This window comes from Pygocentrus nattereri, chromosome 18 (genome assembly GCF_015220715.1).
Source record: "Pygocentrus nattereri isolate fPygNat1 chromosome 18, fPygNat1.pri, whole genome shotgun sequence".
Lineage (NCBI taxonomy): Eukaryota > Metazoa > Chordata > Actinopteri > Characiformes > Serrasalmidae > Pygocentrus > Pygocentrus nattereri.
Genome location: NC_051228.1, coordinates 7,310,786 through 7,336,567, shown reverse-complemented (window position 1 = coordinate 7,336,567; position 25,782 = coordinate 7,310,786). Strand labels below are relative to the sequence as shown.

At 39.9% G+C, this 25,782-nt stretch overlaps 2 protein-coding genes and 1 non-coding gene across 6 annotated transcripts in view; 1 reads left to right on the top strand and 2 right to left on the bottom strand.

Moving 5' to 3' along the window:
• Positions 1 to 51: 51 nt before the first annotated feature.
• Positions 52 to 14,996, bottom strand: LOC108435811 (galectin-9-like). Its single transcript, XM_017711893.2, has 10 exons — positions 14,833 to 14,996; positions 14,574 to 14,662; positions 11,316 to 11,523; positions 10,240 to 10,359; positions 10,081 to 10,134; positions 7,503 to 7,580; positions 5,572 to 5,604; positions 5,277 to 5,365; positions 3,876 to 4,032; positions 52 to 1,532 (listed from the first exon to the last, which is right to left on the bottom strand). Exons 1-10 carry the CDS (start codon positions 14,860 to 14,862, stop codon positions 1,386 to 1,388), a joined length of 1,005 nt encoding a protein of 334 aa, XP_017567382.1. The 5' UTR covers positions 14,863 to 14,996; the 3' UTR covers positions 52 to 1,385.
• Positions 3,410 to 3,520, top strand: LOC119266069. The gene has a single exon (XR_005131844.1). It is a non-coding gene; the product is annotated as a U5 spliceosomal RNA (small nuclear RNA).
• Positions 14,997 to 18,614: 3,618 nt separating the features above from the next.
• ksr1a (kinase suppressor of ras 1a) overlaps positions 18,615 to 25,782 on the bottom strand; it is a 66,893-nt gene continuing 59,725 nt past the window's right edge. For 3 of the 4 annotated variants that reach the window (XM_017711891.2, XM_017711888.2, XM_017711890.2), the window contains one exon: positions 18,615 to 24,478. In XM_017711891.2, coding sequence (XP_017567380.1) covers positions 24,332 to 24,478 — 147 coding nt within the window. In that variant the 3' untranslated portion in view covers positions 18,615 to 24,331. The remainder of the gene's footprint in view (positions 24,479 to 25,782) is intronic. The other variant, XM_017711889.2, reaches the window with a different exon arrangement.

Sequence of the window (25,782 nt, the reverse complement as noted above, 5' to 3'; positions counted from 1 at the left end):
AGCAGACTTTAAGGAAACTGATTTTACTGAAATCACAACCACGACTGCAAGTGGAATATTCCTCAGTGTTTATTGACAAATGAACAGAGAGTGAGAGGAAGGCCAAAAGAAATGATGTCGGACCATTCAAGTACAGAAAAAGATTATGATGTTTAAACATCAGAGAGAAAAATATTTCTACAGGAAATAAAACTACATCAGATAAAGAAAAATCCCCAGCAAAAGAAACTGCCAGTCACAAGTCAGTGCCAGTTTATGAGGAGTCCGGCCGCTTCCTATTTCCCCCATTATGTCAAAAACAGGACTACAAAATAGCCCACAAGTGAATAATCAGTGAATGGGAGTAAATGAAGCTAAAGATTATTATTACTAACAACTAATTGAAAACAGTGTGTATTTTAACATATTTTATGTTGGCCGCCAGTTTATAAAAGCAATAAGTCATTGGAAGCAGTGCATTACTGCGATTTTACATTGTGTTGTTAATGAAATAATCTTCGACTCCCGTGCTGCTGCCATGGACCACTGAGTGTACTGATGAAGTAGGAACCCGTGTTTGTTTAAAATGAGGGTCTGATAACTTATCTTCTTAGCTAACTAGAACTAGGCTGGTCAGCTAACTAACAGGCTCCATCATTAATATCACAGGCTTGAATTACAGTACCTGCGGCTTGATTCACTGTAAAACGGCAGGATAAAAGTCCAAAAAGTGTCACTTGAAGCGATAAAGTGCTTCATGTTTCAGTCAGAAGTAGAAATAAAAAATAATGATGAAATGACCGCAATATACAGTGACGAACTTCTCTGTGGTTGCTTGGCAACAATACCTTCTTCTAAAGGAACTAATTTTCTTGGGAGGATTCTTGTTTATGCAATTCTTAGCTGTCAGTTATGATCATTTTTGTGAAAGATTGTGTATTTTATCATATTTCACATTGGAGTAAGCCACTTGAGGCCATGCGTTCCTGCAGTTTTATCACAGAAAATGGAGTTTTAGGCACTCTGCTTCGCGTCGTGCAGTAACTCGTAACTTATCAGCTACTTTATTAAATAGTGGAAGAATCCTTTGTATGATTAAAAGGTTCTTTTCATTGTGAAAGCGTTCTTATGCGGTTCTATTTACAGCCTTTTTTGACAAGCGTTCTATAGAGCACTAAAAAGGGTTCTTCTGTTATTATAAGCTTGACATCATAACAATAGAAGAGACTTTTTTCATATAAATTACATTCTCCATCAAATCTGAAGAACCCTTTTCATAATGAAAAGAACCTTTCAATCATGGAAAGGGTTCTTTGACTGTTTCTGGTCCTATATAGACTAATCGATTATTGATAAAGAGTCAATTGTCAAGACATGATGAACAGCCCCTGGGCGAGCATCAGTCCTTACGCTGACACAGAGTTGAGGCTAACATTGCCTTCAACCTCCAGGATGTCAATCTGCTGAAGCAAGAAGTGACGGTGGTTGTAGGTGAACATCTGGATGCCGTTGACCATGATCCTGTAGCACTGAGTGTCACAGACGATGGTCACCTGAAATGGACGGTCTAATATTAGTAAAAGCTCACACAGACATTTCCATGAGACACAGGTGTAAAGAACTATTCATGCCACGTAATCTGGTTTATCTGGCCTATGAAAATGCACTATGAACTAATGTGTAGACTGCATCACAAGAAGGTTTTGAACTTAGATCTCTGGCACACATTCGAGGACATTGTGTCCTTCTTATCATTAATGAATAGGATTATATTTACAGAGCTGACTTTATGAATCAGTGGTGTTGGGGAAAGACTCCTTTTCAGTAAACATTGGAAGAAAACCTTGGATCTCCATTTTTGTTGTTTTTCAGTTTTTATGATAATTCAAAAGTGTCCCTTGACCTTTACATTGTGTGTAAATTCTATGATGAACGGACCAAAAGAAACGACCCAAAATGGCTTGGAAAAACATCTGGTTCCATTGACTTACATTAAAAGTAAAGTAGGTTTTTTCCTTCTCCTGTAAAGTTACCATTTTGGTGATGCGAGGTTTTTCTCAGACAACAGCGATATGATATATACTGTATATAAAATATGATTCATAGTCCTAGATACATAAGTTAATCCCAGTACAGTGACAGGCCTAAAGATACAAGATTAGTCAATGTACTGAAGCTGTTGAAAGCTGTTGAATTTGTTCCCTTAATGAACATAAGTGCAGACAAAATTCAGGCTTCAGAACACATGCTGGAAGTCCATTCCTGGTGTAGAGGTACTTTAGGACGTTGTAAGGAAAAAAATTCCTGAAAGAAAACTTACAGATTTACCACTATATCATATGGAAGCCCATTCCTGTCAGGTAGAGGATAAAAAAAAGACCTATGATTATCTTCCTTCTGTTTCTGGCAACAGCATATCAAATATAATGACTTAGTATTTTTAACATAACTTATTTTCCCACAATTTTCATTTAATATCTTAAAACAATGATGTATTTTCTCTGAAAATATTGCCTTAGTATCTTGTAATAGTTATTTTGACATTATTACAATATATTAAGTCAATATCTTCAGAACCTTAATCATTATTTCAAGATATTAAGTAAATATTTTAAGGCAATATTATGGAAAAAATGTCATTATTTTGAAAGCTATTAAGTCAAAATGGCTTAACAGCATGAAATAATGACTTATTGTCTCAAAATATTGACTTAATATTTTGAAATAATTACTTTGAAATTTACCTCATTATTTTCAAGTATTAAATCAAAATTGAGAAAATAAGTCCTTTTTTTCATTTTGAGATTTTAAGTCAATATTTTAAGAAAAAGAAGTCACTATTTTGAGATATTAAGTCAATGTTTGGCAAATTATTTCAAGATATTAAGTCAATATTTTGAAAAAACAAATAATTTCAGGATATTAAGTCAATATTATGTGTACATAAGTCGTTATTTTGAAATATTAAGTCAGTATTTCCAGCATTATGCCAACAAAACTTAAATATCTTGAAAAAAACAACTTATTTTCTCAAAATATTGATTTAATATCTTGAAGTAATTAATTACTTTCTTGAAATTGACCTTACTGTTTCAAAATATGAAGTTAGTATTGCAGGAAAATGAGTCATTATTTTGTGATATTAACTCGTTATTTTAACACACAGCTAGGCAATTGTTTACTCTTGCACCTGATGGGAATGAGCTTCTTTAATTTTACTTTTGTAAACATTACATAAAACTCAGAAGACACATTTAAGTGCAGCTATATTTGTGTCGTCGATGTCTCAACCCCTGGTTCCTATCACTACCACAGTAAAGAAATTTCTCTACAATTGACCATTTCACAATTACTATTACTTCTCTACAATGAACTCTTTCACATTAAAACACTTTGAATTATTTTGTACCTGAACAACTGACTTCTGCAGAAGCTTTGAACTTCACTGACGCACAAATATTTAGCCTTTTACTAACGATTTCCGTGGAGGGGAATGTTGACGAGTTCTTCTTATTTTTGAAGGCTTTGCTATGGCAGAGCTAAATCTGGGGGCAGTCGTGGGCTGGAGGTTAGGGAACTGGCCCTGTGAGCGGAAGGCTGTTGGTTCGATCCTTGAGCAAGACACCTAACCCCCAACTGCTCCCCGGGTGCTGTGGATAGGGCTGCCCACTGCTCTGAGCAAGTGTGCTCACTGCCCCCTAGTGTGTGTGCTCACTAGTGTGTGTATGTGGTGTTTGACTTCATGGATGGGTTAAACACGGCGGTGGAGTTTCCCAGTTTGTGGGATTAAAAAGTGCCATTTAATCTAATATTGGGCTGAAGTGAACTGAGGTGAAAGTTTACTGCATCTTTGTGAGCTTGTGGTGGTTTTTGAGTGGACAGTTTGTTTTCAGTACCGAGAAGGGCTGGCCTCTGTAGAAGGGCATGCCCCCCATCTTCTCCTCAGGACCCCACTTATCCTGGAGCAGGCTGTTTCGCACCACTGCGTTTTCATTGAAACGCGGGTTGAAGTGGAGAGCAAGGCCAGAGTTAAAGCGCAGGTTGATGCAGAACCTAAAAAGAAAGGCAGAAACTTCAGCCTGATTCGCTCCATTATGTCAGACTACATGACACATCAATGCCAATCCAGTAAAAAGGATCAAACTTACGTCACAGTATATTTATCTATATTACTCAGCATAAGTATAATTATGAATGATCATGCTGTGCATTTTAATGGTCAATTTTAAGTCTGGAGACTAATATACAAAGCGTTTTTATCAAGAAAAACTACATTTTTTCAGTGGTTCTTCAGTAGATAAAATGGTTCTAGATAGAACCGTGAACACTCAAAGAACCCTGTGCATGATTAATTGTCCTTTGCATGGTGAAAGGGATCTTTAGATCGATGGAGGATGTGTTCTGTATAGAATCTTGGTTGAAAATGGTTCTATACAGCACCAAAAATGGTTCTTTTATCGTTACAAGCTTGACATTTAAAAAAAACAAAAAACTTCAGCACATTCTCCATCAGTCTGAAGAACCCTGTTCATGGTTCTATATAGAACCATTTTCTTTACTAAAGAACCTTTGAAGAGCTATGTTAAGAGTGTATATAAGAACAAATGCACAGTATTGTGCAAAAGTCAGAGACCACCCTTTATTTATTGAACCAAAATGGCTATTAAGTGCAAGTTATTCATTGGGGTAGGAAAACAAAACAAAAAACAAGAAATATATTCAACAGGAAAATTACACAAGCCTCAATAATGAAATATCATATTTTTGGTATCTTTTGTGTCCACTCAGAAATCCGCCGGGATTTTTCCACACCTGTCTTAGAAGATGGTTGCTTTTTTTGCCTAAGTAAACCAAAACACATTCAGTGATGTTGAGTTGTGGACTCACTGTCCAGTGCTCTGAGTACCAGCAGCTTCTTCATTTGATGGATCTCAGTAAGAGCTTCTTGACAGCTACACGTCCTTTCAGACCCACAGTGCTGAGTCGGCTATACATTTTTTCGGAATGAACTGCGGAGCTTGATTTTCTCTTCTCTCTAAGATGAAAGCTTTAAGTGCTGTTTCTGATGGGGCGGTTTTGGTGTCTATCAGCTCTTCCAGTTGGTTGCTAGGAGTCTCATTATCAGGAGTCTCTGCACCTTTATGATCACTTTTTGAACTTTAGCTCTAAAAACACATGAACTATCTAGTCTCCTCAGAAATATCTCCTGAAAATTTAATAACTCATATTTTTAACCATATCTAGTAGCTTTGCATTACTAATGGAATCTACTAAAAGAAACTACTAATGGAGTCTACCTGTCTGCATCGTGGTTGATAAAACCCTGGACGATGATCGTTTTTCCAGGGTAAAGTCCACCTTGCATGATTGTTTTGTACGGCATAGCCTGTGAATATGAAAAACAATATGACGCAGACATTTCCACCGATACGTGGAATATATCATTCGACATACAAAGAGCACATGCATGACTATAATGTGTACAAAACAACCTAAAAAACGTTCAATCTTGCAAACCAAGAAATGCTTAGCACAGCTGGAACAGCTGTTAGAGCTCTAGCTATAGTGCATTAAGGGACATGAGGTTCTTACATAAGTTTGAGGAGGACTGTATGGAGGAGGTGCCTGCAACAAAGAAAACAGAGGATCTTTTTAAAGCACTAATAAAAATAACCTACACAATTTAGATGAACATTCTAATCCCTTCTTCTTCTTCTTCTTCTTCTTTCGGCTGCTCCCTTTAGGGGTCATCTGCCTCCATCTTGCCCTATCCATTGCCTCCTCTACTTTCACACCAACCATCTCCATGTCCACCTTCACTACATCCATAAACCTTCTCTGAGGTCTACCTCTTCTCCTTCTGCCCGGCAGCTCCATCTCCAACATTCTTTGACCAATATATCCACTATTCCTCCTCAACACATGTCCAAACCATCTCAACCTGGCCTCTCTGGCTTTATCTCCAAACTGCTCCACCTTCACTGTCCCTCTGATCTGCTCATTTCTAATCTTGTCCATCCTTGTCACTCCCAACGAAAATCTCAGCATCTTCACTCTGTGTTCACTCTCTGTTCACTCACTATTTCCCTCTCTATCCTTTATCAGCCTAACCTGCTGTACATCCTTTCCAGCTCTATCTCTCTGTTTAGCCAAGCAATACAAGTCCTTTACTCCTTCTTTACTGTCCAGCCTCTCATACAGCTCATCATAGGCCTGTGCCTTTGCCTTTGCCACCATTCTTTTCTATGCCACTCACTTTTCACAAGCTGTTCCTTTAGGATTATCCCTACTCCATTTCTCTTCCTCTCTACACCATGATAGAACAGTTTGAATCCACCTCCAGTGTTCCTGGCCTTGCTTCCTTTCTATCTGGTCTTCTGGACAGACAGAATATCTACCTTCCTTCTCTCCATCATGTCTGCAAGCTCTCTGCCTTTACCAGTCATTGTCCCTATGTTCAGAGTCCCTACTCTATCCTCCACACTCCTGCCTTTCCTTCTCTCTCGCTGCCTTCTAACCCGCCTTCCTCCTCTCCTCTTTGATGGTCTTCGACCTACAGTAGTCCAATTTCCACCGGCACCCCCCTGCTGGTCAACAGCACCGGAGGCGGTCGTTGTTAACCCGGGCCTCAACTGATCCGGTATGGCAATCATATTTGTGATCTGCATGATAGTTTTGGCACAAGTTTTACGCCGGATGCCCTTCCTGACGCAACCCTCACCATTTATCCGGGCTTAGGACCGGGACCAGAAGTACACAAAGTACACCCCTAATGGCTGGTTTAAAGGGCCTATATCCTGCATTTATCTGTATTCTGTCTTTTCCTTTTTCTCCTGATGTCCACATATGACATTTGTGTGAATTGATACACCAAAAACAGTCATAATTCATTAGAATTCATAATTCATTTTTATTTGATCTTCCGACCTTTCTTCATCGCATACAGCTAAACCGGCTATTTCTGTTACTGTGCCTTTAAGATTGATATGAAAATGAGGTCTGTTCTGATTAGCTGCTCTGTATTGTGCCTCATTTATAAAGCAATTTGGGCTGAACCGCTACTTAGATCTTCAGGGTGAATGCGTGGGGCTAAACTGCTGTAGTCTTAATAGGCGAATACATGTATGTGTGTTGATTTTTTTGTGACATCACGAAAATAGTGAACTCAAAATAGTGTGTTTTTGGTGATTTATATGGATACATATGGACTTAAATAGTATGTTTTGCAACTTTAACAATGTTGAAATACCACTTAGGAAATACCAAGTAGGAAAATTTGTTTTTCCATGATATGGGCCCTTTAAACCCTTAAAAAGTTTCCACACTGTAACTACGGTACATGACTTGGATAGCAGTTTCATAGTAGTGCAGTTTAATGGGTTAAACCAGGGACACCACAAGCAGCAGAGACATCAAATTAAATGTAGTTAAAACTTTATAACTGGCCCAAGTGCAATATTTAAAACAAAAAAACAAACACCCTCATTCAGGGCTGTGTTATGTGAAAGTCAGTGTAGACCCACCTGGAACAGGCCTGCAAACTGCTGCTTTTGTAGGACCCGTGGTTTACGACCGGGTGCCTTGTTTTTGCCTCTCTGCCCCTGCAAGTGAAGATCTTTCTTGTCATGATGCCAAATTGCATTTGTATGTATTTTTTGCTGATTTTTTATCCAATCCTCTCCTCATTTAGTTGTTGCCAGATCCCACCCACGAGCTAAACCTTCCCCTTTTCCCTGCTGAAAATATCCATAGAAACCATTATGTGTTTCTGTTGGTTCCTGTTGGTTTTGTAATGTGTTTTGGCTTTTATAATGGGATGATATCACAGTGTAAAGAATCCTAATGATTTACAAGTTGACCAACAGCTGATTCTAAATGCATCTGATGGTTTCCTAATGGGATCTACACAAAACTTGGTCTCTATTGGAAACCATTAAGTTTCCAATTCCCATTTTTTTAATCTTAATGGCTTCTAATGGTCCTTTCTCAGTAGGGTTGACACACAAAGTCGCTGCAAAAGTGAAACACCTACACATTCACAGAAGGATGCTGCAAACACTGACTGAGAGGCTCTAGGCCTGCCCAGCTGTGGCAGTGTGCAGCCTTAAAGGCAGAGCAGCCTGTCGGTCGATGTGCATGGCACCTTCTTTCAACAGCCATGCTAAGCAAAGGGGCTAACTACTGTCAGGGAAGTGAGAACTGAGGGTGCTGAGGGTCCTGCAGCACCCCCTACTGTCAGGGGTTACTGTTAACTGCAACAGCTTTTTATGTCATTTAAAACATGGTACTCAAAAATCTTTGAAATGGTTGGTTAGTGTAGTGGTTAACACCTTTGCCTTCTACGCTGTAGACTGGGGTTCAATCCCCCACCAGGGCAAGCACCCTACACTATACCAATAAGGGTCCTTGGGCAAGACTCCTAACACCACCTTAGCCTACCTATGTATAATGATCAAATTGTAAGTCGCTCTGGATAAGAGCGTCAGCCAAATGCCATAAATGTTTGATATGTTTAAGAGATTCTGAACTTGAGTTATGGGAGTTTAAAACAGCTTTTGTAGGTTTATGATGTTAGTGAGCATGAACAGCCAATGAGCTGCTCCGCTCTTCAACCAATCAGCACTCAGTAGCACTAATGCTACCATTTGCAGTAGAAAAAAGGAAACATACAGGGGAGTTTTCTTAGCTTTTTTTGGTGAAATACGTCCTACTTTTTAAAAATGAAAGGAAAGTTCTGGGCGAGTGATTTGAAAGTATTTTAACTTTTTTCATTTTTAGCCATTTAGCAGACGCTCTTATCCAGAGCGACTTACAGTTTGATCATTTTTTACACAGGTAGGCGAAGGCAGCGTTAGGAGTCTTGCCCAAGAACTCCTATTGGTATAGTGTCAGGTGTTTGCAGGTGGCATGGATTGAACCCCAGCCTACAGCAGGGAAGGCAGAGATATTACCCACTACGCTATACCAACCTCCTGTTCAGCCTGTAGCTTCATTCCCCCTGTTCATTGAAGACTTGCAGTCATGTTTTTGATATAATGGGATGAATAGGAAGAGGCTGCTCCTCATAAACCAGCTCTGGTGACGCAGCTAACTTAAGCTAACTTTCTGTATTTGCACCTTAGCTAACTTAAGCTAATTTTTCCATGCTAGTCTAAGGTGGTTTAAGCTATGCTGCTTAAAACTTAAAGCACTTCCAACTTAAATTCCGTCTCACGTCACTGCGAACTGCTCATTTCTGTTTGTTAGCTAACGATTGACTAGGATCACACTAAACTACAGAGGGAATGATAAATAAGATCTTCCCACCAAGAGAGGAGGGATAATCATATTTTGGATTTCTGACTGTGGAATTCAAACTAGCAGTCTTCCAATGACAGGCTGCCAGTTTTTAATACTCATTTTAAGATGTCCTCGTCAACTTTCTCTCGCCGCTAACTTTCAGGGAAACCCTCACCGGCATCTTAAGGGCTGTTTCATTACTTTATTAGCTCAAGTGAAGATGAGTGTCAGCTTCAGTAGCAGGAATCATTACAAACCCATAAGCAATAGCCATAAAACACTTTGAAATACTTGCAGTTTCACAAGCATAACATTCAGTTATAACAAACTATCTGTTATAATGACTACTGATACATTTTCATCATTTTGCTAGCTTGCTTGTTAGCAAACTAAGGCTACACAGCTAGCAGCAACAAAAATAAAGGCCACGGTTTCAAACCAAAGCTTCTAGATAGACAAAGCACTTATTTAATGTTCATTATCTTCAGCTTTTCCACAAAACTAAGCATTACACAGTCTGTCTGGCTAGCTGGTTACCTCACTGAAGCTACCCTAGCTGAGGGCCAAGTGCACTCTGAGTGAATTTCCACCCCTCGCTGTCTCCTCCTTCTCTTGTACTGTACTGTGGTCACTTCTGTAACGTTGGTAAGTATTGATACAGAGTCAGGGACAAACGAGTGACCTTAGACAGCTGGAACCCCCAAACTGGCCAACATCTTTACCTCTGTGTTACTGCGAGGCACGGAGATAAAATGCATTTAGCACTGCAAACTGAAAGTGAATTCAAAACATGAAGTGTGTGTGATGATCATAAAGGCATACCTGGTATTGAAAGCAACACTGTTGGAAGCTGGAGGGCTGTTGGACACAGGAGGTCTATAGATAGAGAACATTACATTTATAGTACTATTGTGGTTGGTGTTGACTTCATGAAAGGTAAATGTTCAAACCTCCAAAATGTTTGCTTGGGCAGTTACTCACAGCTGGGTTCTGGAAAGCAATGGAGTCAATCTCTATACCCCCATCCACTGAGATCACATTCACGCGGGAAAAAGGGAGACGGTGCAAATATTCCATGAAATGAGTTCCATTTATGATTATCTGAGACAGTTTCACAAAAAAAAAAGACTACATCACATTGAACATGTTTACATGACCCCAATGATCTGATTATTCAAATGGTCATGTAATCAGAATCAGAATACTTTATTGATCCCAGAGGGAAATTGCAGTAAACAGCATACTCTGATTTCTTAGATCGGAGTAAGGTCTATAAACCTGATACAATACAGAGGCTGGATTTTTTCAGTCCGTAATCAGATTTCTCAGCGCATGTAAACTCTTACTCTGATTTCTTTCAGATATGTGTGTAAAGAGGCCACTGTACCAGAATTAAGCAAGCAACGTTTAACAGCACCCGTGAGATGGCAACAACACACTTGCACTCTGGCGAAATGCTGAAACCAGCTACACTCTTGATGAAATGAAGGATTTAAATATTTTCTAAAAATTTAAGGCCCAGTTAAAGACAATTTCCTCAAGTAAAGGTCTGGAACATCATAATATCTACCTTGCATTATGATTCAGTGCCATATACTGTTTACTGAAGTAGCCTTGTAGGTATATATACAGTCAACAACTGAATGTCAAATCAAATAAAGTCCAATTCAGTCAGATTTCAACAATATTTATTGTCAGCTTTCTGTTTTAGAGCACAGCATGTAAAATAATCTGGCTCACTTTCTTCTCTGACTGCTGTTTCTCACCTGTTTCGTGTGCATCACTCATTCGAGCCTCAGTGCCCATTGTAATGCAAAGATCGGATTGGCTGAGTGGCATCACGTGTGATTTTTACAACACATGCGATTGGACCGTGAGTTTCCCGGGCTACTAATTTGTGCTTTTGATGATCTAAGTAAACCCAGATTCCTTCTGCTCCTTTCTGCTTAAGTTGAAATTATAATGTGCAAATCCATCTGAACGTCCAAAGGATTTAAACATGAGTAAATGAAACTGGCCACTATGCATTTGTAGAGAAGTAGATTTTGCTTGCTAACCGTATAGGAGTCACGGTTGACCAGGAAGGTGAGGATGAAACTGGACCCTCTGGGCAGCGGCATCTGGCGGCTCCGTTCCTCTGTGCCCCAGGATGAATTCTGCAGGGTGTTGCACACCACGAATCCCGAGTTTCTGTTATAGCGTGGGTTGAAGTGGAGGGCTATGTCTGCTGATCCCATAGTACCGCATTCAAAATTTACATGAAACCTGTCAATACAATTCAAAAATAACAATCACTTAAATATGACAGACCAGGGGTCAGTTTAACACCATAGACATCTTCAGGTTTCTTATGCAGTATGATTCAGTATCAATCATTTACTAGCTACTTTGAAACTTCTATGTATGATGTTTATTATGAGAATTAGAAGAACAGAAGCTTGACTAGTCCTTAAAAGTCAACCTAAAATTAGTGTTTGACAGAATTTGAAAATGCCTGTTGCTTTTTGTATTGTGTGTAGATTTCATGAGAAATGTACACACAGAAACAACTATGGTATCCCAGGGGGTTGCTTGGAGGTTGCTAGGGAGTTGCTATGATATCCTTGATGGTTGCAAAGGAGTTGCTGTATGGTTGCAATGGTATCCTGGATGGTTGCTAGGTTGTTGTTAGGGCGTTACTATGGTATCCCAGGTGGTTGCTAGAGTGTTACTTGTTGGTAGCATTATCCTTCCTTGTGGTTGCAAGGGTGTGGTGAAGTGGTTACCATGGTATCCTAGGTGGCTGCTAGAGTGTTACTTGTTGGTGGCGATATCCTTCCTTGTGGTTGCTAGGGTGTTGCTATGATATCCTTGATGGTTGCAAAGGAGTTGCTATATGGTTGCAGTGGTATCCTGGATGGTTGCTAGGTTGTTGTAAGGGGGTTACTATGGTATCACAGGTGGCTGCTAGAGTGTTGCTTGTTGGTGGCAATATCCTTCCTTGTGGTTGCTAGGGTGTTGCTAAGTGGCTGCTATGGTATCTCAGGCAGTTATTAGGGTGTTGACAGGTGGTTAATTTTGTATCCTAGGTGGTTGCTAAGGTGTTGCTAGGCAGTTGCTATGATATCCCAGGTGGTTGCTAAAGTGGTTGCTCTGATACCTCAGGTGCTTGCTAGGCAGTTGTAGTATAGTATCCCAAATAAAAAAGTATATCAGCATAAAACAGTCCATCACTGTATGGTCAGGACATTTAATTCTGAACTCTGGCCCTGTAGTAGCCTTCCCTGCTCTAACACTCCTAATCCAGCTAACAGGCCGAATAGACAAAGTAATGAAGACAAATGTAAACATGTGAACAACTTACATTTTTAAAAACAAGCTCTGCTCCAACGGCTTTGTTTTCAATAATTTTCATGGTGCTGTTTTTTTCTCCTTCACGTCATTGTGCAGAGAACTGTGGGTAACCAAAGGCCTGGAGTCCTCGAAATCACTCAGAATGTCGGCTACATGATCTAGCCTGATATGATATAGCAGCCAAGAAATGCGGCCTACCTCGGCTGCAGCATAGACTTTGGAAGGCGGCTGTGATACATTTGTGGCTAGCTTGTTAGCTATAATGCTAAGGCTAGGCTACAGCTTCTCCAGTGTGTCATGCAGACACAAAACTGTCAGGCAAGTAGAGACACCTCTTTCTCCTGATTCATTAGATGTTGATCTTCCACATCCTTTGGTTGAAAAGTTTGGTTGGTGAGCCAGACTAAGGTCTGACTTTTTGAGAGAGTCTTAAACAGGGGTGCCCAAACTTTTTGTCTTGGGGGTGCAAAATTTAATATGTCTGCTTGTCTGAGGGGCAAAAAGACCAGCTAACATTTTGTTGGTTTTATGTTTTGCATGCTGCCAGTGGATGGTTAGGAACTGTTGGCTATATACATGTTTAGCAACAGCTCAGAATTCCATAGAAATGGCCTAGCATCAGCTTAGCAACCATTGGGATAAACAGAATATCCAGAATTTGTTCTGACCTCTCTGTGGTCAGTTCTGCAAGGGGCCCTCCTGCTGGACCTGTGAGCCATGTAAATTATTTGCAAATGCCGCTAGGGTTGATACCTATCCAGGATTTTCCTAGATTGTCCTGGATTTTGGTCATCTGTCTAAAAAAACGAATCCATTCCTGGACACGGTATGTCCTGGATTTCAAGCATTTTTCAAGCATTTTCATTTTCCAAGGAGGTTTTGGCTGCTTCTTTATTTTTTCTCATTTCTGAGAATGAAAATGTTAAATAACACACTCAAAAAAGATGGTTCTTCAAGGGTTCTTTAGTAAAGAAAATGGTTCTATATAGAACAATGAACACTCAAAGAACATTTTGCATGAGTAAAGGGTTCTTTGCACCATGAAAGCCTTCTAAAAACTTGACAATAGCAAAACCCTTTGTGGTTCTATATAGAACTATTTTCTTTATTCACTGCATCAACAGTGCATAATATAGCTAAAATAGCCATTTGGGAATCAGCCAAATTCTTACCTCACAAATATTGCACTATTTGGCTACAGAACATAGAATGTCAAAAGTTTCACAGTGCACTTTTTAGGAAGTATGGAACTGTTCGAGACTCAGCCTGGATTTGACCTTCTGACTGAAACTCAGACATTTGAAGTCATTCAGGTGACATCCTTTAGATTGTCATGTTGTAGCTTTACAATCATCTCATAAGTACTTTAACCTAAGCCTGTAATATTAATGACGAAGATGTTTAGCCTGTTAGCCATCTTTTAGCTTGTTAGCTAGCTGACCAGCCCAAGTGTAGTTAAGAAAATAAGTTGTCAGCCCCTCAGTTTAAACAAAAATGGGTTCTTACTTCATCAGTACACTCGGTGGTCCATGTGAGCAGCTTTAGATTCAAAAACTTATTCCATTAAAAGCACAAGGGCTTTTTTGTGATGTGAGGCAGTAATACAGAGTTCAGTTGTGAGGTGGTCATAGGTGTGTGTGTATATTGTGTATTTTAGTGTCTTCGAACATTTGGCTTCTTAGTTCATTGGACATTCTCCTCAAAATAGCTCAGCCCAGTGGTGGTAATAGGAACCAGACATGCTAAAACAAAAAAAAAGTCCCTCACAGAAAGGTATTAATCTGTAATGGCTATATCGGATTGATCTTGTTTACACCTCATTGCAGAGAGGACAGGTGTGGGAAAATGCTAATTCATAATATCATAATCTGAACATTGAACATTCTGGCTGAGCAAATTTCCCTTTGTCATAAGGAAGGGATATCATCTTACGGTTTGCATTAAGATTTGCCTACTGGCCAAGCCGGTATTGTGCAGCTCACCTCTCCGCTCCTGGAAGGACTCTGCCAGTCACAGTAATGGTCTTCCCTTCGTACAGACCTCCCTGGATGCAGCCTGTAAAGGGAAGTCTCTAAATAGGGAGAAACAATTCAGAATGAGGTCTTAGTGTACATGTACAAGCGTGTTTCGCACAGGAACCTTTAGGAATGTGGTTACTGTGGAGAGTCGAGCCCCAGAATTAAGCTCATATACCACAAACCAAAACATTCTTGAATGGAAATGGTGTATTAAAGTACTCACCGGGTGCATGTAAGGTTGTTGGTAGGCCATCTGGATACAGTGCAGGATGGTCAAGAACAGAGAGCCACTGGTCACTGCTGTGGAGCTGGTTTTGTTCAAACACCTCACAGGTGCACTGTAAGTTTCGATTTACCTGGAAAAGGCTGGGTGTTTCTGCAAGGCTTGTTATCATATTACAGTTGCTTACGGAAGCACACCTGTGACTCTCTGCCACCAGAGGATTGAGTTAATGATCAACACAGACAGCGTATCCACAACAAGAGCAAAGGGTCACACTTTACTTTATGGTCCGCTATAGCTTCTCTAGAAATGCTCCAGTGTTTGAGCTGTGGAGCCTTTACTGCATGAGGAAATTATGATGTTTCTTATTGGTGATGACAGTTTTTAGAATTTTGCATTTTGTTGCCATGTGGCAACAGCATGCGGCAGTGAAACTGTAATCAGTAATGCATGGGAGTAAACCAATACACTAATGTGTGACGTTGATAAAATGGCAAAGTCCATTATTACTGGACCGTTATTATTGTAACAATCATGTCCACATGTTATATAGAACTGATAGCATTTGAGCTGGTTTCATTTATGAAGAAATGAAACTAACTTCCCACACACTGGTTGCTGGTAATGTTGGATCATACACACTTTTTTGACGTGTGAGACCACCCTTTGATGTTATTGCCTAAAAACAGAAACCACAGTCAGCAATTTGATGGTGTGTAATCAGAAAAATGTGTGCCAGCCTTTAGTTTCCCAAAAGGAAAGAGAACAAAATACACTGTAAAGCACAAATGAGAAAATAAAGTCGTCAGCTGGGTTTCCATCTGCATAGTATTAAGCCTATTTTGACATACTGAATAAAAACGACCTGACAAAACATGACAGACGGCAGCAGGTAGCAGCGGAACGAAGACATTGAAACGTACCTTTATCTAATCAAAGAAGAACAGTTAATAGTGATTCTACTGGTAATCAGAGGTGTCTGTGACTGATTTTGAGACATTTTATTATGTCAGTGAGTTTATCTTTGCACTCTAAGGGTGCGAAATACAGCCATAACATAAAACATGACTGCATAGAGAAGTTGCACAGCATCCAGGTGTTTTTACAAAGGTGACAGAAAGAAATGATGGAAATATAATATAATTTAATTCCATCTACCGGATGGAAACCTGGCTATTGTTGCCAAATGGCAACACTGTGCAGTAAAGGCTTAAAGGAGCAGTCCAGTATTTTTCTAAGCTCTATCTGCTGCAGCTGTAGCACACAGTTAGTTAGCAGACAATAACTTCAGAAAATCAAAAGCAGAAAATCTAGACTTAAAATTCACTTATAATTGAGGTCAATGGACAGGTGATGAAGCAGGGTTACAGTCAGGGTTTGTGGTACAAGTGTTATTATCTAAAACTAAATGTTCATCACTGTTTAATTAAATAAAGTGTTTGATGTAGTGTGTAAACACTGCTCCAAGTTTTGCTGAAGCCTGTCCACATGGTCCGTATACAGAAACTAAGCTGCAAACGTGGCCAGCATTGAATTATTTTGTGATATTATGAAAATCTAATAATTTACACATATCTGCCTTTTCAGCCTACAGCAAGTGAGCTCCGCCCACTCACACAGGCCTCAGGGACTCTTTCCAGAGCCAGTTTATGAGGAGTCTGGCCAATTCCTATTTCCCCTGTTATATCAAAAACAGGACTGTAAAACAGCAGAGGGCGCCCACGAGGGAGTCCTCAATGAATGGAAGTAAACGGAGCTCAACGGCTAAGTTAAAGTAGTTTCTAATCACTCGGCCAGAACGTTTATTTAATTTTAGAAAGTAGAAGGATGTATTTCACTAAAAAAGCAAAGGAAACTAACCTGTGTTTTCCGGGTTTTGGGCAGCAGGACGCTAACATTACTGCTACTGAGTGCTGATTGGTTGGGGAGCAGAGCAGCTCATTGGCTGTTTGCGCTCACACACGTTATGAATGTACAGGGTGAGTCAAAAATCACAGGACAGGTTTTATTTTATTTTATTTCATTTTCTATTTTACTTTTATCTCTGGGACCATCTCAAACAAATTGTGTATGAGAAAATCCGCAACAAACACCACCTTCAGCAACGCATCATGGAGGATTGTGACAGCATTTCTCCAGAGATTCTCATGCGGGTTCATAACGATCGGATCCTGTGCCTTCAGCTCTGTGTTCAGCGCCAGGGACAGCACAGTGAACACATCAAATAGCTGCGCATCACAGGCAACGTTCCCAGTTGTTGTTGCAACTTTCTGTGTTGATAACTTTTGAACCACAAGAGATACTGCAATCGATTTCTGCGACAATTCTGGTCTTCTTTGATCTGCTACATCACCACCTTCCCATTGGAAAAACGTGCCTTTGTTCCAACATGGCGGCTTTCAAGATAGCGGCCATATTCTGGACATGGCCTAAAAGATGGTCCCCCTCATCCATTACTTGCTGGGGTATTCAGATCTGTCATTTCCCCTTTCGTTTCTGAAATAAAACGGTGTCCTGTGACTTTTGACTCACCCTGTACATGAGGCACCGTTTTAAACTCCTATAGCTCAAGTTTAAAAGCTCTTAAAAATATAACAGCAGTGGTAAATTGTTTTATGCTTTATTCAGGAAATGAATATTCTTTTATATTAAACGTATATTAAAAAACGTATAAATATTAATTATTAAATCATTTTGGACTGGTTCGGGAGCGCCCTCTAGACATTACAGAGTGGTAAATCTCCTCCTTCAGCCCAGACTTCTTTCTGAGTAAGGTTCAGTACAGTTTCACAGTACAGGGCAGCCAATCAGAGCAAAGGCCATTTATATATACCATGTCTTATAGGCATAGTAACAAAAACATACAGGTGTAGTTCTAAGGGATAAAGGGCGAATGAATTAGGACTTTTTTTGGGTATGGCGTTTGCATGTTCTCCCCATGTCTGTGTGGGTTTCCTCCAGGTTCTAAGCTTTCCTCCCACAGTCCAAAGACATACAGTCAGGCTTATTGGACACGCTCCTAAATTGCCCCTTAGTGTGGGTGAATGTGTGAATGTGTATGTCTGTCCAATCTGTTTCCTGCCTTCCACCCAATGACTGCTGGGATAGGCTCTGCGACCCAGAAGGATAAGTGGCTTAGAAGATGAGCATATGTGTTTTTGGTACATAAAACCACTTAAATGTCTGAGGGAAATATAAAATCCCAGAAAAATGCAGGGTTATTGCTAAAGTCTTTGGAAAACACTGTCATTCTAATTTTCTACGCTTTGTTTGAACTTGTTTGTACCACACTTTATGTATTACATTAGAAGTCAAATATTTTGAGGGATCAGATATAAGATAATCCGGTTGCATAAGGAAGGAGAAAGTCAAAGCAAAATAAGTGTAAAAACTGTTTCCAAAACTCTTAAAAATGATTAAAAGATACAGAGAAAATGGGTCTCCTAACAACCACCTGGAAGACCTGATAGACACCAAAATTGTCCCCATCAGATAAACAGCACTGAAAGCTTTCATCTTTGAGAGAGAGGAGAACATCAAGCTCCACTCTTGATTTAGATCTGAAAACATCCACAGCCGTCCTTCCTCTAGTGGTCTCATAACAATGGACTGACCACCCCCAGAGTCCAGATCCTCAACATCACTGAATGTGTTTGAGATTATTGAGACTGAACTTTGGAGGTGTGGATTAATGAAATCTGACTTTTGAACTGTACACAATGTTCCTTCAAATCTGCTCCATCACATTCAGACATCAGTTCTGCTACAAACGCAGCCACAGCCACATGACAAGCTCTGTTTTATTGTTTCTCCAGGATGAAAACAGAAAACGTGTATTGTATACAGAATGGTGGCCACATGCAATACAAAAATATGAATTTTTACATGACAGAACATGTATTGACCCATTCTAAAAAATGTACAATTTCGTATGTTTTACAGCGTCTTTGTACATGAAAAAATAGAAAGATATATATACATCTGGAACAGGGGAGCAGTTACTTATTCAAAAATGTCATGATGTACATTATATATAAAATGTTCATATAAATATTAAAAGAATTATGTTCATTAGCTGTACAATAAATAAATCGGAATTTTTATACATGTATATTTTACATGTTGTGAATATTTCCGGACCACAAATACTCCAGTCGCTCACAGAATTAACCCCTACGTTTTCAAACACGTTACACCCACACGTACACGCGCACACGCACGCACATCCACACGTACACGGCAATACACACAAGCACGCACGATACACACAAACGCACAAGAGGTAATGTTTACGGGACTCGTGATGGGACGCTGCTGTGCCGGGTCGTTCCATTACCGGTGCAGATGGATCTACTTGTTTTTATCACTTGACTCTACTTGTGAAAGAAAAAAAATATTCTGAAATCTGGAACTACTTAAGCTGAGAAGACGACCGTGCTTCTCTTCGGCTCATTGTCACGCTCGGCTCGTGCTAACTCGGAGACTTACTGTAACTCGAGTGCAGTCCTACAAGAGACACAGACAGCAAATAGCCATTCAAGAGGAGACATAATGGGGGGTCACTGAACTGGACACACATTGCATTTATTTCTTTAGTTCTTTAAAGCAATAGTTTGACAAAAAATCGTACACAATTTTCTTCATACCCCAAACGACTGTTCAAGACAAGCTTGTTGGCTGAAGTTTGCTTCTTTATTTTTGCACTGGAGCTACGAAGCTAATGGAGCTAACAAGAAATGGAAGCTAACCAATTAGCCTTGTGCGAATTTCATACCTAAATTATTGCACAAACTGTGTTGCGTCGTTAAATTGATTCATTTTTGGACTGAATTCATGACTTTATAGTGTTTTTGTGTTGCAATGTTTTTGTGTTTTTATTCATCAACAATTCATTTTTACTACAATACCCATCATGCATTGCACAAATGTTATGGAATCACTGGGAATCCCTGTGGTGCCACCCAATCATGACTGCTAGCCTAGCTCTTGATCTGTAGGCTATTAAATCTATTTCAAGAAATACATTTAACCAAGCTAGCATTAAGGCAACTCTAGCCTTGGTTATAAAAAATGTCTTTATCAAAATGACAATTACTGCAAAGTGCAGCATACCTGGACGTGAAAAGAGATATCTAGATAGCCAGGTAACTTGTGGTCCACAGTTACATATTTCCAATTTTTTAAAAATATGATATTTGTTTATCTAGGTCAGCAACCCAAATGTTTAGAAGACCCATTTTGTCCTTTCAACAAAAATCACACCACGTTGGTGGCCACAACATTCTATGTTGATTTGAACATCTTAGCTGTACATATAGCTCAGTATGTGCCACTAGGCCACTAGACAAAAGTCTGGATGAAAATGAAGCTGCTTTTCTCACATCTCTCACAGGAAACGTTATCCTCAAATGCAGAGTAGTTTCTTGTAAAATATCTCTCAAGGTTCAACTTTTTACAAGGCTAAAGTCAGCTTCTCATTCGCCAGTTTCAATTTCCCGGTCCACCTTATTTGTTGGCTGAGTGTAACTGCGGCACCATCTAAGGTGGAACGTAAAAATTCGAATGAGAAGCTGGCGAATGAGGTTACAACTTTCTAGTGTTTGACAGTTTTTCGTTGCAGATTAAATGTATCAAGTAATCAGCTAGAGTTCTTATGAATGTAAAGAAGTCCATCTGTGTCCAAATGATCAATGTTCGTCTTAATTCTTTGCCGTTTTGTTAGCTACTAGCTAGGTGAGATTGTTGTCTGCATTGCTATTGTGAGTCTGGTGACCGTTAGGTTAAAAGTCGGTAAATTAGTAGTTGTAGGCTACATTCACGCCAGCATTTAAGACTATTTATTGTTAAATAAAGTAAAAGAACCGCATGTGGCTCCGGAGCCGCATGTTGCCGACCCCTGACCTAGCATTAATGCAAGCTATTTATCTTCAGTCTGAGGTCGCCAGCTAGTAAAAACAAAACAAAATACTTCCAACTTCAAAGCAGCTTTAGTGTTTCAGTTCCATCTACCTTCAAGATACATCTTTCCAATTCTTTATACTGGAAAATCCCACTCTATTCACTACTGCAGCACTGCTGTAGGATGTAAGCATGTTGCGATGGATGGAAGCAATCTGGGACATTTATCTTTCAGGTCAGATTATCCCTTTAAGTAACCTCAAACAGACTTGCTGTGTTTTCCGACACTGTGTGACAAACTTATCTATAAAAAAATGGACAGCTTCTAGATGGATGCTACTACTGTCTTTAGCTATACAGTGTCCAAACTTTGGTCTTGACTGATTGGGGTAAGTAGACTATTGTGCAGAACTAATTTTTTGGCAAACTACTCCTGTTAGACGTTTCAAGGTCACGCAGCATTTTTGTTCCCCACCTCGCTCCATTAAAGAGACACCTCAGGGTTGGAGAGTGGTACTATATAGTAACGTGGAGGTCAGACAGCATCTAATGTCAGTCCGTGCAGAGAGAGAATGTGAATCAGTGAGAGAGAGAGAGGAGAGCAATAGTACATGTCATTCGAGGAGCCAGAAGCACTGCACCAAGACCACAAAGGAAGAGAAGAAAAGGCAGATAAGCTCTGAGCGTCCAGCCGCGAGGGGGTGAGGGGGCAAGGGCGGAGTCCGTCTCGGCCCGAGCGCTTCAGAGGCCAGGCAGACGCTACATCTCAGGAGTCCAGATCCAGCCAAGACACCACAAGCCAGAGAGGAGAGAGCAAGAGGGAGGGAGAGGGAGCTGCCAGGACTGCGGACCACGGACACAGCGTGGGTCAAAGAACTTTTAGTTCTAACATCGGTTCTTGATAATACATTGTGGGTGTGCATTAATTATACTTTATTTCCATTTTTCACACCAAAGATTTCATTGTTTTGTATATTTTTTGTCAAATTCGTCAATAAGATGTTGATTTGAAGCTACATTATGTAAGATTTGGGGATTTGGAGACCTCTCTGGTGAAAAGGCGTAATTGCACATAACATGTGGAAGAACAGTTTGTAACGCGGGTCGTGCTTCCCCTTGCGTAAGGAACTCCCACGAAATCTAACCTGATGTCTTTTTCTCTTGACTCAGTAATGCAGCTTTTTTCAATTTTAACAAATAACAAAAAACGTACATAGTGCAGCTTTAAGTTAAGTTCACTTAAAATACAGCCTATAAACAACACAAAGCATCATTTCAAAGAATGATCAGGGAATTTGCGAATATGCGATTGTTAATTTACATCAAGACGCCAAAAACATCACTGCAAAAAAGTGGCAGCGTGCGCAAAGTCTACGCTTCAAGTTTTGAAGTAGTGTATATATATAATGTTATCTAAATGTTATCTAATATAGACAAAATTTTGCCTTTGATTCTATAATATGGTGTTTGCGCACTGGTACAAATACAGGGAGGGTAGGAGGGACATGTCAACCCCACTTTCTGAAATTACGTGAGAGATTTTGGTGGTTGTGAAAAAAGTACATAACTGAGTTGCAAAAAAGCTGCCATATGAATTACTACATAGCTATCGATAACATTTTAAAGCTGTAATTCAGGCCAGAATAGATGCTCTTTCATGCTGTCAGTATTTTCAATATAAATAGAAAGAATACCATTGTAAACAGCAACAAAATGTAATCACTTAGTGAGTATGTTTGATATCAATATTAAATTCTGTGTTATAATATATAATAATAAATATAGTGTAATATACTATATTGTATATTATATATAGTATCAGTATAATAAGTGCACCTATAGGCATAACATATTTACTATGCAAGATAGAGCCTACTTTCTTAATTGCTAAATTTAATTCGGGATCAATAAAGCATCTATTTATCTATCTGTGCCTACCACAAAAATTTAGCTGTAAAGTAGTACTCCATCCAATTCCAAAGTTCTGGGTCTTGGACACACCTAAAGTCCCTTCTTTCTCAATAGCAGCACAGACCACAGTGATTGACTGCTGTTAAAAAGAAGAACCCAACTACCCTAACATGTTCCGCGGTCCACAGGCAGCGCAAACTCTGAAAGCAACAATCAGGGATAACAGAGGCAAAACTCCACTCCCCCTCTCTCCTCCATGCACTGCCGAGGCAGTCTCCCCTTCAAGAGAGTAAGAAGAAACGCTAAAGTTGGAAGATCGGGCTGCAGGTCAGTGGAAGCAGGATCGGTGTCAGGCAGAGTCAGTGCTTTTGCTTTTGCTCTTTAGTCCAGAAGAGTTAAGGATTTTCAGGACGCATGCAAGGCAGACCCAGGCTTTGTTTTGCATTGCTTTGTGTTTCACACAGACAGCTACAACCTAAAGAAAGGGGAAAAGAAAGGACGGACAAAAGAGAAGAAAAGGACGCAGAGGTTAGATTGTTAATCGACGGAAAAACAGAACAGAATGCAAGTTCTGCAAATTAAGAGGAAGCACAGGTTAAAATGTTAGTGGAGCTTCTGCTCGTAGAAGAAGTAAAAAGGGGGAAATAGGAAGTGAATTGATAACCGAATATCAAATACTCTCCAATAAAAAAAGAAAAACTAAGTAAATCTGAAGTTTTTATAGGTTTTATAACCTGTTGAACCTGCTTCGCAAATGTCTAAATTCATAAATGCATGACTTTTGAGTTACAGTGGTCATAGACTTGGCTGTTTACTGCATCAATCTACAAAGTTTTCTTTTCAGTTTTAGCTTCTTCAAAATGTTTAAATGCAGCTGAAATGTATTATACGTTGGTGAGGACTGACCACAATTCAGTGCTTTGTTTACAGACCTGAAAACAGTTGATTGGACAAAACTTTCAAGTTGTGCCATGCGTCAAATTTAGATACCGATTAGGGATGCACTGAAATTTCAGCCCCCAGAAATGGTCAAAGGATGACAATTTTGACTGAAAAGCGTAAAGATTAATGTAAAACAGAACATTGAGGACATTGAGAGATATTAGACTAGGAATTTGTAATCGCTGATCGTGCAGAGTATGCCCGGGGGGGGGGGGGGGGGTGACAACCAAGAACTTCTCCACTAACAGGTTTGATACCACTTGAAAACAAGACATCGTACTCAGTTTGCAGAACACAGCAAAAACCGAAGCAGAGAGAAAGTCCCTGTGAGCCTCATCTATAGCTTCAGGTTTTGAAATGACCAAAATTCACAAATGACAGAGCCGAAGTGCAAGTATAACCGAAAGAGACGGAATTCATTGCTTTGGATGACAAACTCTTCGCTGTCCGTAATCATTTTAACTCTTTTATCATCCACCTTTTCTGCTTTTTGGATTCAGTTTTGGCCAAGAATTTTCATTTCAGTGCCTCACTGATACAGATTAACCTGAACATGGCGCTACCACAGAATTCATTACATGACTAGTATTTTCTCAGTTCAGGGTCTGACAACCAGTCCAGAGTGTGTTTCTCACGCACCAACCAAGGACCAAACGGGGACCAAAAAAGGGGCGAATCCGGTTTGGGTAAATGGAGCTTAGCCCAGTCGTGGGATGTTCAACATGGATCCCAACATCTTGTCCTGTCTCTAGGATACATACTCTGCAGACTTCCAGAAGTGTCCAGGGTGGGACAGCCTGCGGTTGAGCTTGGGCAGCTTCTCCAGCATGTCGGCAAGCTGAGTGAACGTGGGCCGATCTCGCGGGTCGTACGACCAGCAGGCCGACAGGATCTCCTGAGGGCAGATTTACATAGAGGTCAGTTAGTCATGAACACCAATGCTGACCTACATAAACATATCTAATAAAGGAACACTCGGTACTTCTGCGCCCTTTAATTACCCCCAATAAAACACGGGTTACTCCACACCAGCTCATCTAGAATCAGGCACGTCTCTATGGTTTTAATCTAAAATTGTCATTAAAAGTGACTAATAATAACAAAGTGCTTTGCAGACAGATGATAAAGCTTAACAATAATAGAAAAACTATGAGTATTCATTTAAAATCATATTAGCCAATGACACATCAAATTACAAAGAGACTGACAGTTAAAATAATATGCTTTCAAATGTTAAAACTGCACTGAGCTTGACCGTTTAATAGAAGGTGTAACTGAATTCCACAGTTCAGAAGCAGAATAACAGAAAGAGTCTCTCCACATTTTCTGTATTTTACCAGGTCAGTATCTCCAGATTTAAGATCATGCGCTGGAATATAAACAGATGTTCTGTGAGGTAACTGGGAGCATTAAGGTCATTTGGGGCCTTCAAACTAGTAGCAGAACTTTAAAATCTATCCAAAAGATACAGGCATCCAGTGCAGTTCTTTCCGAATGGGAGTTATATAAGCTCTTTTTTTGTTTTGAGGATCTGTGCTGTTGCATTTTGTAGTAAGTTATAGAGGACAAATTTCTCAGGAAGCCCAGTAAAAAGAGCAGTACAGTATTCAACTCTGCTTGTGACAAATGCATCCAATCATGACCCACTAAACTCTACTTTTTATACATGCTTCTGTAGTGGCAGCTGGCAAAAACAAAGTAACACTAAACTGCTTTTGGCACATAAACCTAAGATAAATGATTAATGATTAACACAGGTTAACGATTAACACAGGAACGTGTGCGTGTATCATTTTATACTGGCTGCATTTTAGGGATGCGCTGTATGTCAGTCTGACAGCCGCAGCTGCCAAGCCCTGCAAAATACCAACAGTAGCCATTCTGTGGTTTAATTCTTGCTTTGTGTTTACTGGGAATAAATGGAGTTTAGTGAAGTTACTTCACAGCCTGATGACCAAGACATCAGTTCGCCTTGACGGGACTGCGTGGGCGGACTAAAACGTTTCGGCTGTGGGCGGAAGGAGGACAAATGATTTCTGATTTTACATTTCTGGCATTCGGCTGACGCTTATCCAGAGCGACTTACGATTAGATCATTTTACATAGGTAGGCCAAGGCGGTGTTAGGAGTCTTGCCCAAGGACTCTTATTGGTATAGTGTAGGGTGTTTGCCCAGGTGGGGATTGAACCCCAGTCTAGA